This window comes from Synchiropus splendidus, chromosome 3, assembly GCF_027744825.2.
Source record: "Synchiropus splendidus isolate RoL2022-P1 chromosome 3, RoL_Sspl_1.0, whole genome shotgun sequence".
In the NCBI taxonomy this organism is placed as follows: domain Eukaryota; kingdom Metazoa; phylum Chordata; class Actinopteri; order Syngnathiformes; family Callionymidae; genus Synchiropus; species Synchiropus splendidus.
In genome coordinates, this window is record NC_071336.1 from 28,629,420 (window position 1) to 28,644,401 (window position 14,982).

The 14,982-nt window shown below is 44.9% G+C and overlaps 1 protein-coding gene across 1 annotated transcript; it reads left to right on the top strand.

Annotated features, from left to right (window-relative positions):
* Nucleotides 1-221: 221 nt before the first annotated feature.
* On the top strand, nt 222-9,178 carry ythdf3 (YTH N6-methyladenosine RNA binding protein F3). Its single transcript, XM_053860889.1, has 5 exons — nt 222-708; nt 1,078-1,102; nt 1,952-2,031; nt 2,128-3,777; nt 8,834-9,178. The coding sequence occupies exons 1-5, from the start codon at nt 685-687 to the stop codon at nt 8,855-8,857; spliced, it is 1,803 nt and encodes a 600-aa protein (XP_053716864.1). The 5' UTR covers nt 222-684; the 3' UTR covers nt 8,858-9,178.
* The last annotated feature ends 5,804 nt before the right edge of the window (nt 9,179-14,982 follow it).

The window sequence follows — 14,982 nt, forward strand, 5'->3', positions numbered from 1 at the left end:
CGGTTCAGATTTAGAGTCTCCACTATGATTTGCATATCAGTTACAGCTCTGCAGTATTGCAGCGATAGCGAATTTCCTCCACTCTGCTGGGTCACAAACGCAATATTTGTTTAGATGAATATCTACAACAACCATCAGTGATGCGGTGATGTTTCATATGTTTGACTGAAGTTGGTCGAGACGCTTAGGAATCAATGTCGGGGTGAATAAAATAAAGAGTCGGTGGCCACAGTGTTCTCGCGGGTCAGCAAACGAGGCCAAAGGTGTTGAGATCCGAGCGAACTGTGACTGTCATGTGAAGTGTCGGTGTGTAACATGACTCAGAGCGTCACAGGCGGAAGGTCGCGCGGAGCAGCAGAACGGAACGGAAGCGGGAGTACAAGCCTGTCCGCCATTGTGGAATATGGTGAGGGATATTCCAGTAAAACAGCAGCCACTTCCCCACTGACTGGTTAACCGGCTCGGACCGCTCCGCGAACGCCTTCTCCACGGACACGAGGTCGCCGTTTGCCACCGCGAGAACAGGCAGGTCGTCGTGCGTTGTGAAAACGGCAGGAAAACGACGCTTCGCTGCGATCACTGAGTGATTTGAAACCCGAGAGACGAGCCAGGAGAGCAGCACCGGAGAGAGGCAGGGAAGCCGCGGACAGTCTCACCAACACGACCGGAGTCGGCTGCTGGACGATGTCTGCGACCACAGTCGATCAGGTTTGTGTGCTGACCGCAGGACGCTGCGAATGTTTAGGACGTTGACGTGCGATTCAACTTTGTGTGCAGTAGTTTGAGGTGTCAGATCAAACAGGCTACAACTCTGTGATATCTGATAGCCGTTAGCTGTGATGTAGGCCGACCGTGTTGCACGGCAACTCTGGTTGTGGCCGGTCGCGATGCGGCAGCGATCACTGGATGTCCGAGACGTTGACATCCGGTCAGTATCACGAAGCAACCTGTTTATGTGAGGATGCCTCGGTTTGATGTGTAAACGACGAACGCGCTTGTTTTCTTGGCGTGTTGCTCTGAATGTTGTTGTCAATTGCCATCTAACAGTCTCCTCTTTAATTCTGCTTCATGTTGTAGAGACCCAAAGGACAAGGAAATAAAGGTAAATGTATATTCAGGCGGCTGAAACACCTCTTTGTGCGTGTCACTCTCTCGTGGCTTGGAGATTTCAATATATTTACATACCCTAATATGCTCTGACACTGCAGCTTATTTCACCAGTGTAGCATTCCTCAATGTTATCTCCCGTCTGCAGCTCTTTTGAAATAGTATTCTTTCATGATATCACATTCACTACGATGAAATATGCTCGCACCTGTGGGCCTCACAGCACAGCCATCTGTGCGTGCTGATGTGCTGTGAGTGGATTCATTTGTACAGGTTCTGGATGATCCAGGATATTACTGTACATCCAGAATTCCACACGGCGATGTATGATGACATTATGACCACCAGCCTCGCTTGCTTCATAAATAAGCTCCTTTCTGAAGTGCATCTCTCGCAGTGATTTCCTCAACTGCAGTTAGCGGAAGTGAGGAAGGGATCAAGTGGCAGGTTCATAGATGGCAGTGGACAGGGGTCTGCAGTGGCCCCCTCACAGCTAATACCTATCCCTTTTCCTTTCAATCTCGACTGGCATTTACAGTGAAAATACGTTCAATTAAAATTAAATAAAATGACAAAATTTTAGTCACATTATAGCTCACTCACTCGTGTGTTATTCTATAAATTCCTGCCTATTATTCGTCTTACACTTGGTGCTTATGAATTTCAGTGGTAGTAGAAGTAAAGGTAGTATTAAAGGTGTCAGTGAGATATACTGATGGCAGGATTTGACAGGGAAGGCTGGATTATATTTCCCTTGAATAATCTTTTAAAGCTCTCATGAAATATTGCCTAAAGCAAAATGTGCTAAATCTACAGTAATTCTAACACTCTTTTTCTTTCTCAGTGCAAAACGGATCAATGCATCAGAAGGATACTGTGAACGACGATGACTTTGAGCCTTATTTAAGCGGCCAGACCAATCAGGTAATGCAGACAACATAAAACTCCCTCCTGCTTTTTGTGCACACAAATGCACTCATTGTTTTACGTCCTCTGTTTTTCCATCTTGGCTCCTGGCAGAGTAACAGCTATCCACCCATGTCTGACCCCTACATGCCAAGCTACTATGCTCCATCCATTGGCTTTCCTTACTCTCTGGGAGAAGCTGCCTGGTCCACAGCAGGAGACCCTCCTATGCCCTACCTGACCACCTACGGACAGATGAGCAATGGCGAGCCACATTTCATCCCTGATGGTGTTTTCAGCCAACCAGGAGCTTTGGGCAACACCCCGCCCTTCCTTGGCCAACATGGCTTCAACTTCTTTCCAGGCAATGCAGACTTTTCCACGTGGGGCACTAGTGTCTCCCAGGGACAGTCCACGCAGACCTCGGTCTACAGTAACAGTTACGGCTATGCGCCCAGCTCGCTGGGGCGGGCCATCACTGATGGACAGGCTGGTTTTGGAAGTGACTCCCAGCTGAGCAAGGTGCCAGTGCTAAATAGTATTGAGCAGGGTATGGCGGGGTTAAAACTGGGTACGGATATGGTGGCGGCCGTCACCAAAACTGTCGGCTCATCTTTAGGGGTCACGGCAGGCATGAGCAGCATGGCAGCCAACAACCTGCCGCCGTCTGTCAGTTCGGCCGGATCTAAACCCGCCTCCTGGGCAGCCATCGCCAAGAAACCGGCCAAGCCGCAGCCCAAAGTCAAGCCCAAAGCCAATATGGGAATGGGTGGCGCCGCCATCCCGCCGCCTCCCATTAAGCACAACATGAACATTGGCACATGGGACGATAAGGGCTCCATGAACAAGCCCCCGTTAGCTCAGACGATGATGACTGCGCAGCCTTTAGTGCAGCAGCCTCTTCTAGCTCAGCCCCAGCCCCTCCTGCAGAGCCCCTTGCCCCCTCAGCCTCAACACCCATCCCAGCACCAACACCAACCCTTCCACCTCCAGTCTCTGCAGTCTCCCCAACACCCCCAAACCCTTCCTCCCGGCCCACCACACCTGCATCTCACCTCCCAGCCCCCGCAGCATCTCCACCATCAGCAGCCGCAGCAGCCCGGGCCGCCGCCTAACCGCTGGGTGGCGCCCAGGAATCGGGGTGAGGCCTTCAGTCTGGGCATGGGCGTGCCCATGAGTGCCTCCCCCTGCTCCGGCGAAGTGCACCCCGTGCTGGAGAAACTCCGTGCCCTCAACAACTACAACCCCAAAGAGTTTGACTGGAGCTTGAAAAATGGCCGCGTGTTCATTATCAAGAGCTACTCGGAAGACGACATCCACCGCTCTATCAAGTACTCTATCTGGTGCAGCACAGAACATGGCAACAAGCGCCTGGACGGTGCCTACCGCTCGCTGGGCAACAAGGGCCCCCTCTACCTGTTGTTCAGCGTCAACGGCAGTGGGCACTTCTGTGGCGTGGCCGAGATGCGCTCACCGGTGGACTACAATGCCTATGCAGGTGTTTGGTCTCAGGACAAGTGGAAGGGCAAGTTCGAAGTGAAGTGGGTCTTCATCAAAGACGTGCCCAACAACCAGCTGCGACACATCCGGCTGGAGAACAATGACAACAAGCCGGTGACCAACTCCAGGGACACTCAGGAGGTGCCTCTGGAGAAGGCCAAACAAGTGCTTAAAATAATCGCCACTTACAAGCATACCACCTCAATCTTTGATGACTTTGCACATTACGAGAAACGGCAGGAGGAGGAGGAGGCTTTGAGAAAGGTGAGATTGAACACAGTTTGATTCATTGTTTGGTTTGGAAGTGCCATTGTCAAGTGAGTCATCAGGAGCAAAATAATATAACCAGTTTTAAGGAATTGGATTTTCCCGAGTTTGACTGAAATGGCACAGAGGTCGATGACCTTTTATCTATATATCTTTAGAAGTGCATATCATTATCACTGGCTACAGAAAGAGAGGGGTGGGCTGCGAAATGTTAAGAAGCGCCTTGTCATCTCAATGACCTAGACCCGTATGTCAGCTAGAAACACAGTGAATGTACTGAGACTAGACCCATTGAACCCAAAAACAGAAAGAAGTAAGGTGATCAAAATGATTGTCTTTTTGTCTCGATCTATTTTCTCCTCGCTCAAAATTATATCTAACCTGAACAACACAACTTATTTTACGTTAGTACACAAGTGTATCATGTATTCAAGTGGATGAGTCAAAAAGCTGATATTGAACAGCCTCTTCTGTTGATCTGAAGTTGGACTCTTTTGTGATTTCACCAAACTTCGCTCATGAATAATGATCTGTCTGCGTTTTGGTAAATTGGGTTGTTGTTTCTTAATGTAATGCCTCGCTGTGTCGAAGTGTTATGAGAGACGAGAGAATATATATTGTTCACTTGCATAATTGTGGTTGAAGGAAAAACTCATTTTAATAAATCGTGAGGATACAGGAGAGACTGAGGCGGGTGAATACATCCACGAGAGCAAACTGAAGAAGCGCTTCATAGTCAAACGACATCCTTGTAATGAAAGTGGGGAAGTTATGTAGAAGTCAAAGGCAAGTATCGCTCCTTCATGAGCCGGTGTGTGTTTGACCTGAGGTCAGTCAGAGCCAGCAATAGTCATGGTAGGAGAATCATATGAATTATTGATAAGGAGTTTGTCATATTCATTATTAGCTTTGGCTTTAACATTATTAGTCAAGTCTAAACATGAGGGCAGTGTTAACTAAAGCATTAATCTAACAAGCAAGGTATTTTAAAACTGCTAACAGTATATTTCAAGTATATTTACATCATAACTAAATATATAATCTCATTGAGTATCTGCTAATATATACACTATTTTCTAGTTCTGCAAAGCTGAACGTCAGATCAGTCAGCTCTAAAGTAACGGTTATATTAATTTTGGATAGATTGTAATTAATACAGTTTATCTGTTTGGCTGTGTTTATGCTGGATGTAGAAATGATTATTGTAATACTCGTAGTAAACATTCAGAATTGGTGTTATTCTGGCTTCATTCAACACAACCCAACACTGAACCTGTTATTTATATCATTTTTTATAAACCATATTTCATAGATGTTTTGCAGCTGCAGGCTTACAGTGATATAAAGACATACTAGTTTACTCAGAGATGCGCAGTACATTATTTATTATAGACATTTATAAACAACATAAACAAACAAAAACAGAAGAGGAAAAAAGACAATGATAGCAATACCAAGTGATAAAGAATGCGAGTAAAATAAAACAAATCTTAATCCTCTAGAAAAACCTCTAGAAATAGAACATTATTTTCCTTCATAAACATTAAAGTAAAAAAAAAAATTCTATATGATGAGAAAATATTAATCTAGAAGACACGTGTGTATTTTCAAAGTGAGAGAAAAGAATCTGAGGAGAGCCACACAACGTGAATTTCATTTTTCAAATTGTATAAGCGGCATCAAGTCTTTTTGCCGAGTTTATTTCATGTGGTATGTACCACAGGCAGGAGTTTGTCCTTGTGGACTGCAGGGCACGTGGGGAAAGACAGCAACTCACTTTCACCATCAACTGTAGAGAGTGATTCTGATACTGGCCACCTTCTCTCAAAACACTCCAATGCTAAATAGCTGCCAGGTCTGGTCTTTGTCTTGGGTTTACATTGACGTTTCCGGCTGAAAACCAGACGGATCTGCTGTGTATGTAAAATGAAAGTGTGGTCTTTGAACCAGATCGGTAAGAGACGCACCAGATGAGGCCTATGGCCAAAAACACTTGGTCTGGTTGAGTGAACCTGTAGCTCAGATCACAGATCACTACCTGCTGTTGTTCATGGAAACGGAACTTGTTGTTTCACTCCGCGGTGGATTGGAAAGGTCTGAGACACTTAAAGCTGGGACTTCTTTCCTGCCGTGACTCACTTGGGTTTCAGATCTCTTGTGATGCCACCTTTCACTGAGTCACGGCGGCAGGCGGTAGCTTCCACCTGCTGGCGCACTGAGGCCGCCACATTCTGGGGAAGTTCCGGGAAACCTGTCAGCGAATTCATGCGTCATGATGAATCAGAAATGTGTCCGGCTCACCGGAGTCTTCATCAGCCATCTTGTGCTGTCGACATGGCAACTGCAGGCTGCCGTTGGATACGTAGGGCTTTCCCGAAATAGCCCACATTCCTGACATTCCTTCTTCCAGACAATGGCAGATACACGCTCAGATGTCTCCTAGCGCCCCCCCTACATTGTCTCCGCGTGCTTCGGTGTGAACAGTTGAACTCTCTGTTTATTCCTAAAATGGAAACGACAAGGTCAAGAGATGTGTTATCTCTTTATTCACTTCAGTTCATCTCTGCAGAGTGCCTCATTGCTATGTTCGCCCAAGTTCTGCTGAAGAGCTCAGTAGTGAGAAACATGTTGTCATTGCGACTGGTTCCATTCTTCCATTCACATGACAACCTAACTGCGAAGAGAGCCCCCCCGGCCTCCTTCCTCCTCCCGCCCTGCTCTCCCCCTGCTGCCCCATTGATGCTGTATTGACTCCACACTGCTGACCTTGTTAATATGCAGTGGGCTACTTTCTCATAAATATTTCAAGTCAGTGTTTTCAGGCTTCTGAAAACAACCTGTCAGTGGAAGGCCTGTTTGGTCCTGCACGGTGCGGCGCCGCTTTTGTAGCCCAGACCTCTTACATGACAGGATGGGCCCCGCAGAAACTTGGCCCTATTGCATCTGACAAGGTTCATGTTGGCTCAGTTGTTTAGCCGGTGCTTTCAGAGCCCTTGAATGATCCCTAATCAGTTCAGCACCGTGACACCTCTCTCTCGAGTGTTAACCTCAACTTTAGAGAGAGTGAAAACCACTGCCGGATTCTAATTAACTATTTATGTGTGTACACTTCATTACCTCCGCCGGCGTTGGTGGGTGTGTTCACTGCACAGCATAGCGAGTGGTGGATGGTTGTCTTTAAGTTCTGACCAGTGGACTAACACAGATGTGATAGGGTTGTGATGGTGTTTTGTAGATCCAGGGGGGCTTGTGTTCAGATTCTCCTTCTGCTGTGCCGCTTCACACCTTGGCCTTTAGAGCCGCGGCAGGTTTTTCAGTTCTGACTCTGGCCAGCTGAGGGCACTGTGCTCAGTTAAACATTGTGGATGCAGCAGTAAACAAGATGTTTTCTTCCCAAATGCAGATGAAACAACTTGCTGAGGACTGTTATCTTGACTCTATGCGATGTTTTTAGCTGCTTGGCAGAGGGCTGCGCTCTCCTGGTGAACAGATTAGGGACGTGGTTCAGTGATACGGCAGCATGTGAGCGAGACCAGTGCAAACCAGTGTGACGTGACTGTTGTTCCAGCATTGGGCCGGTTTACACTCGATGTGTCATGACTAAGAAGGTTACTCAGGAAAATTCAACCAGCGGTGCGGTGATGAGTTCAACAACCTTTTTCATAAAATCATCCCGAATGACAGCTGCAAGTGACTTCCCTAGTAACCCAAATGAATCCATGAAAACATGACTGTCTGACCACCTACACTGTCAGCTTTATTGCTAAGGTCAGTGAGGATCCCAGCAACTAGGAAAGTGCTTTGGAACAACGTGCAATAATGAACAAAACATAATAACAATAATGACTTTGTGTATTCCAGTAGATGCAGTCTCTCACATTTTGAGTAAAATGTTAAATGTGGCCATCAGTTCTGGAAGTTCCTCTGCGTATTGTTTCCACTAGGATTTCACTCCCGGGGACACACCCTTGGATATTTGATATTTGACGTGTGTTGTGATTGTTTTGCTGAATGTGCGTGCTAGTCATGTTTATCTGCTGCTATTTGAGATGGGCTCAACGTCTGGGCGACTGCACAGTAAGCACAGACAGTGCTGCATTCTCCCGCTCTCCCGTCATTCTTCTGCTTGGCCATTCATCATGATAATATAATGGAACAGTAATTTTATTAAAAATCGAAGAAGGGCTGCAGACTTTCCTTACATTGCAGGCTGTTTTATGCCTCATTTCTTCTCTAGATTCACTTCAACTCTTTGTATGCACAAGCAGTACTTTTAATACCTTCTATATCTTTCACATGGTAATTTTTCCGAGGTAAACCGTATAAATATTGATAAATACGAAAGTAAAATTCGGGTCCCTTCCCAAAAAATATATCTATACAGAACAATTATATTTTCTAAAAATTAAAAATAAATTAATAAATAAAAATGAACTAACAGTGTAACAGCTTTTTGTTTTTTTTTGTAGTAAAATTATTATTATTACGTTAGTGTGTTTACTCTGCGGAGTCTTCAAAATTCCATATGTGTATATAGATAGATAGATATATATACTCTTTTAGTGTGGGTATTTTGCGACCGAGTTCCGGAACACTACTGCCACCCTTAGAGTTTGATGCTGTCAATTTCAAATGCTACTATAGATGCGACTGAATTTGTTTGATAAAGTGATGATGATGAAGCTTGCTTCACTAGTTTCACCTGGTGGTGAAATGGTGCAACCGCAGACACACTGACGCCATTTTATTTACCTTCATGTCTTCAGTGTAAATACGGGGTGGTGTGTAAGGATAGTAGTTTAATGGTGAACCAGCTGGGAGTGACAGGTTGGCAGTATGCTGTTACCCTTAAAAACAATAAGAGCAAGTGTCGAGAGAAGCTGAACAAGGCAGGGAAACCACCACCGACACAGTCATGTGAACTGCTTGTAGCGTTGGAGGGTCAATGAAAAGGTCTGACCCAGTGTGTTGAGTATGACATGCCAGAAACTTGTTATCCACCAACTGTGTTGTCTAATCGTGTCTCTCTGTCTCTGTCTCTCTCTCTTTTCAGGAGCGCAATAGAAATAAACAGTAACCTTGACGTGAGCTCTGCTGGATCTGCAACACTAATGATGTAGGACCTTAATTCAAGAAATTGCCTAACCACCTGCAGGAAAAGCTCTCACTGTCTTTTCCGCTGAAGATGACAATTGTATGTGAACACTCGGGCGGTAGATGGACTCATCTGTATGTGTTGACCGGTACATCAAACCCGTGTTCTCACGAGACACCCACTTTGAAACAAACAAACAAACAAACAAAAAAAAAACAACCTCTGTCTTGAAAGCACTTTCAGTCCTTGGAATCCGCCTCTTCAGAGTCGCTAACTTCTTGTTCTAATTTTGTTTGTGACAAACTAACTGACTAACCGTAGTCAGAACTTTTCACTGGGCTCAGTTGTACTTTTTGAAAGCCTCAAACGTTGACGGTAAAAGACGAACCTGCTCGAAGAGAAACCACGTGAATAATATATAATAACTTGAAAGTGGCTGTAGATGATTGACGGGTGGAACAAATTCCCTGGGGAACAGCCATAATCATGCCAATCATTAGGATGTATCCTCCCCACCTCGACCTGCGCCCCCTCTTTCGGCATCTGTTTCTGTGTTCCAAACGTATCATGCAGCGGGCTAGTGCACATCTTTGATTTCTCTCTTGTGATTCTGTCATTCTGAAGTGCATTTGTCTGAGGAGAAACCTGCTGCTCTGCTGGAGCCGCCGCCGCTCCTCAGACCCTTGTGGGGGCGCTGTCAGCCCCCAACTGCTCTAGCACTTTTGGGAGAAACCCCACATCCACCGCCTTCTCGGCTCGACAGAGATTCCCCCAAAATGGCGAGACGTCAACTGCAAGGATGTGACAGTTTTCTCCTCTAGGTGACTCACTAGCTAAATAAAAACGACCCATGTTTAGAAACAATGGTTTCTGTGTGTCTTTCATTTTCGGTAGCTCGCCACGGGATCAGTGATACTGTAATATTGGTCTGGATTCCTAAACAAAAAAAAAACTATTGTGAGAGTTGTTTCTCAAATGCAAACAGGTGTGTGTGTCTAATCTATGGCGAGTAAATGTCAAGTGATCTGGCACTGAAGCTCTGTGACAAGCAAGAGATGGAAACAACACCTCAAAACATCAATCACTTGTCAGTAAACTGATGAGTAATGTCAGCACATCAACTCAGGTGATTTATCAGCCAAAACAACATAAAGTTTCTAGTTTCATGAACTGTTTGACCAACTCAATCTTCCCAAAAGTTGGTGAGAAAACGTCCTATTTTGAATAGCTCAAACTAAACGCTATCCAGCATCAATATGAGAATAAACTGTGGATGTTCTAAAACAGTTTACAGTAATTTAAATGGGAGTGATGGCAGTGAGAAGTTATTTACCTGAAAGACTGTTGCGTTATTTATTAGCACGAAGACGTTCCGCATCTTATCAAACATCATTTGATGTGAAATTTGAGAGAACCCAACTTCCATCCAATACTAATCGTATTAGGTGAGACAGCCTTTGTTCTAGCATCCACTCCGTGTCTTGCTGTTGTGAGGCCACTTCTCACTAAAATACAGTGAAGGAACAAACTGTCATCCCACTGTGACTGTGGGTGTCTGGAGAAGAAGTGAGCGAGACCTTCACTCCGCTTCAATAACACACATGGTTTCCGAATAAGCATGAACAGAACAAGACATCAAATGAAAGAGGCGCTAATATGAAAATATATGCCACCTTTAAACCATGTAGATTTTTTTTTCCCAACGCACTCTTCACGTTAATCTTTCAGGAACAGTTTCGTTCCTGGTGCTTGTCAGGTTGCTGAACATTAGACAATAGCTGCAATACTGTTTATTTCTTAATATTTAGTATATCATCTTTTTTGTTGTACATCTTTCCGATAAGCATTTATCTCATATTTATTTATTTTTGGCCATATAGTTTTTGTTTTTGGAAACCGGAGGCCTCGGACCGAAATGTCGTTGCCATAATAAAGTGATATGTTTTTGTGCAATGACAATAAAGAAAATCGAAGTCTAATTTCGGACTGAGCCGCGTTCTCGTGTTCAACCACCAGAGGGAGCCATCATCTCAAGTTTGAGCGCTCCTCAGCTGGTGCGCAGCGACGGACGGACTCGCTCTTTTCATGAAGGCAACGCAGGTGTAATCGCGCAATAAAGGCCGTTAAATTTGCAGCTGGATATTCAACATCCACGGTTGCTCCCCGACACACCACCTTTCCGTCTGACCGACCCGGAGTCCTCCCGTTTATAGTCGCGGGGATGCTGTGGAGGCGCGCAGAGACGCGCCGGAATAATGGGAACCTTGCGACTGACCGCGTCCGGAACGCTGCGCCCTGCCGCAGTGTTTACATCCCAAGACCTGAAGGGCCAGAAAAGCCCATTCCCAGCCTTCATTACACTCCAATGGCTTCCCTCGGTGATTTCACCATTTGAGAGTCAAACCAAGTGGTTAATAGCTTTGATATTACCAGCAGTTCATTAGCAGTTTCCACAGCGGTCAAAGCTGCTGCAGGAAAGTGCCGAGCAAAGCGCTTTTTTCTTTTCTTTTTATGGCATCAAAAAGTCCTTCTGGACAATCTGGATTCAGCGGAGGAGGAATGAGAGCAGCAGCCTCTTCTCCATGGGTTTGACGTTCCAGGAAAGACTCCTCTCAAAGCACCACTCCATTATTTTGTATTGAAAATATGTGTGTTGATGACTGAGAACTGACCGTCATGAATCAAAGAATGAATACATTTCACCTTTCTGTTAAGACATATTTTGTTTGCAGCTTCTGCCAAGGTGACAGAGACAGCTGGTACGAGGACTCCTGAACCACGCAAGGATTTCACTTTGAGTCTGTGGTGGTCCACATTGACCTGGTGGAATAAGATCCAGTTTGGCCGAGAGCCTGGTCTTCACCAGGGTCATGGCCTCGGGTAACAAAATACATATGGTCCGAACCCCAAAGGCCAAGCATTACCTGCCCTAATCTAACCCTAGTTTTCAGACCCTACAGGCAAACACAAGAGGCTTTTCACCGCAAAAATGAATCTCTGTCAGAACTTCATTCTATGAACTGAAAAACATCTTTTGTTTAAATGAAAGTTAAAATAAAGGGGGAACTTGTGGAAGTCATATACAAGTATTGGCGCAGAAGTTATTTCAAGGATTCCAGAGTGTGATGTAATCAGAGGATATAAATATATATAAATACATATCTATACTTTTTTGTCCTTGGAATTTCAAATACAACCTCTCTAGTCTTGTTATGACTTTGCTAAAAGTGCAACTCCACTTTCTTGGAGGAGTTAAAATACTGTTATGTGACCGGGACAGACATAACTGAAAATGTTTCAAAACACAGGCAATCTTCTCGTCTAAATGGTGTAGACCTCTTAGATAGAAAAAAAGAGTGAAATTTTGGAAGTGTTACAACATTTCGTTGGACAGCCTTGACCTTAACTCACTCACTGTAGCATTGATGAGCTTCTGTAAGTTTCCCCTGAGATCTGGTGCTGATGTCTTTTTGGGGCCAGGCAGTGTTGGCTCTGTGTTTTTCCAAATGACGGTGGCGTAGAAGGCGAAAGCAGCACCACCCCCTGGCCAACCCAAACACCAACCTCCATCTTTCTTTTAACTTTACCGGGGCGTAACGTGGGTCAGTCGCAAGCCTAAATGTGTGGTGTGGAAGGCTGCATTCAGTGCCACTCTGGACGCAAAAGTAGACTTGAAAATAGGCGCTGTTGTGACATCTCAGGGCAGAGAATGTGTTGTCATGGTGACCTGGATTGCCGACTTACCTTACCAACGGTTGACAGTCAGTGATACTGGGGCTAGAACAAAGCTATTAAGTGATACCATTCAGCTAGTTTCTGCTAACCAGACCAGTTCACGCTGGTGACCCAGGTGCAATAGGTGGACAGCCACAGCTACACTTGCGGTAGCAAAATTAAAGTGTTTCAGCTCTTTGATTCAAATGTATCATTCATATCTGAACTACTTTGGCCCTGAACTGTCAATCACAGGGCGCATGAAGGTGCCACACGCATGCTCAGTTGTATACAAGGAAAACCTTGGCAGGGAGAGCCTGCACAAGGGAGACCGCCAGGCAGAAACACACCAATCCAACCGCGGAGTGAACCTTCAAGCTCGGATATATCCGTCTGTTATCCATCAAATTATTGTGAATCAAAGCATAAATAACATTTCAAGAATACCACGAGGAAATATTGACAAGCATTTAAAAGAAATCTTCCACCATCCTCCACGGAGCAAGTGTTGCCATGGTAATCTGATGAAGACCATGATGCAACGTTGAATGAAGACCTTTCAGGGTGTTTTTTTTTTTCTTCTCTCAAATGTTTCAGATTAGTTTTATCCATTGTTTGTGTGGTACAGGGACGTGGATGACAAGTTTTCAGGAATTAAGTACGGTTGTGTGACAAGGAAAACCAGAGCACCGTCGCTGAGGAGGTTTAACGTATGCAGCATGTTTTGGTGGCAGAGCCTCGACTGCATTTAGCACTGACAATGAGAAAGACTTGAAGACGTTTTCCACAAAGCTGCTTATGTTTTTGCTCACATTTGGATGTTGTTTACTGCTTATGCTGCGTGAAAGTCTTATTTTCACCAGCCCTCCACCACAGGCGGTTTGTAAATGAGTCAAAAGAGTTATGCAGCGTTTGAAGGTTGCTCTCTCCAACGCTTTAATATCCCGCAGACAGACTTTCTAAAACAATAAAAACGTAGACGGACTGAGCAACAGCGCGTCTGAAAACTACAGTTCAGTTCATGATCATTGACTGTAGACTTGCAGAGGAGTTTTAACTCCAGGGACGACGCTTCATTGGCCATTAAAAAGAAGCCAGAGACCATTTGTCATCGGATTAACTAGATTTGTGGGACCAACTCTGCTCTGACAACACTGATAGACAATCTTATGTTAGATTGGAGCGGCCATGTAAATGAGATCAGGATCCTCAGCCATTCCATTTCTACCACCTTGACATGTGGGTGTCAAACTCGAACCTCGCGGGCCAAATCTGGCCCCTTTAGTCATTTCATGCGGCCCAGAAGGTCTTCAAACAGTACAGTAACAATACACTGCTTGTCAACATCATGATACATGGTGTTCAGTACTTTGGTACAAGCATGGTATAAAGGTCAACAGTGAATGTGTAACACGGAGATGTTGCTCTCCAAGGAGACGTGAAAGAAGACTGATTCCATAGGATCCTTTGTTTGCTGTTCAAGAAATGTGTTTTTGACCAGCTTCTGTGAAGCAACAAGGCTATGCCACGCCGCAATGCAAGCAACATGTCATTAAAGGCTGTTGCATTTTATTGTTTCGCAGGGCTGGAATTCCTCTTTCAAGCAAGGCATAGTTCTGCGCAGCACACCAAGCGTCGTGCTACTACGTGTGCGCAGAATGGGGGGAAACACAAATGATTTCATAACTGCGGCTGCAATTGCGGTTTGGCCCGAAAAAGCATCTTATGGAAGAGCAAAGACACAAGGCTTTCTCATAGTAATGGAACGCATATTTTACTGGAAAGCAATATGCAATCCAGCAGCAAAGAGCAGGGGCGTCCAACCAGCCCTGCCAGGATTCAGCAGTCTTTTATTTTCTAAAAAAAATGCAGTGAAAGCCGCAGTCATGTATGATTGTAGAACGGCATGATAGGAAATAAGGTCCTTATCTTATAAAGAATAGACATAAACAATCATGATAAAAAATTTGCATAAAGGAATATTTATTTCAAGTGCAAAGAACACCTCTGCAAAACTTAACACCCAAAAAAACCCTAAATAATCACAACAAAGAAAAACACAACATCTACATGCTAAATAAAAAATGATACATATTTAAAGTATAGTGGAACCTCGGTTTTCGAACGTCCCGGAATTCGAACAAATCGTAGTTCGAACAAAAATTTGGAATTTTTTTTGCTTCTGATTTCGACCGAAATCTTTGTTATTATGTATAACGTAGCCTCTGTAATGCAGACGTGTCCCACACCTCCGAGGCTGGAGCGCTCACTCCAGGGTTTGATGTCCTGTTGTGGGCTGGAGCTGGGACAGGGATGAGGCGAGTCTGGGACAGAGCGTGACTTGGTTTATGACTTTGTCACAGCCAAACTGCACAGAAGCGCACATTCAGAGC

Bases quoted from the DNA above. Each gene is read 5' to 3' on its own strand.
- ythdf3 (XM_053860889.1), top strand. From the start codon at position 685: ATGTCTGCGACCACAGTCGATCAG. The intron at 1,103-1,951 runs GTAAATGTATAT...TTTCTTTCTCAG, and splicing joins CAAAGGACAAGGAAATAAAG to TGCAAAACGGATCAATGCAT. The intron at 3,778-8,833 runs GTGAGATTGAAC...CTCTCTTTTCAG, and splicing joins AGGAGGAGGCTTTGAGAAAG to GAGCGCAATAGAAATAAACA.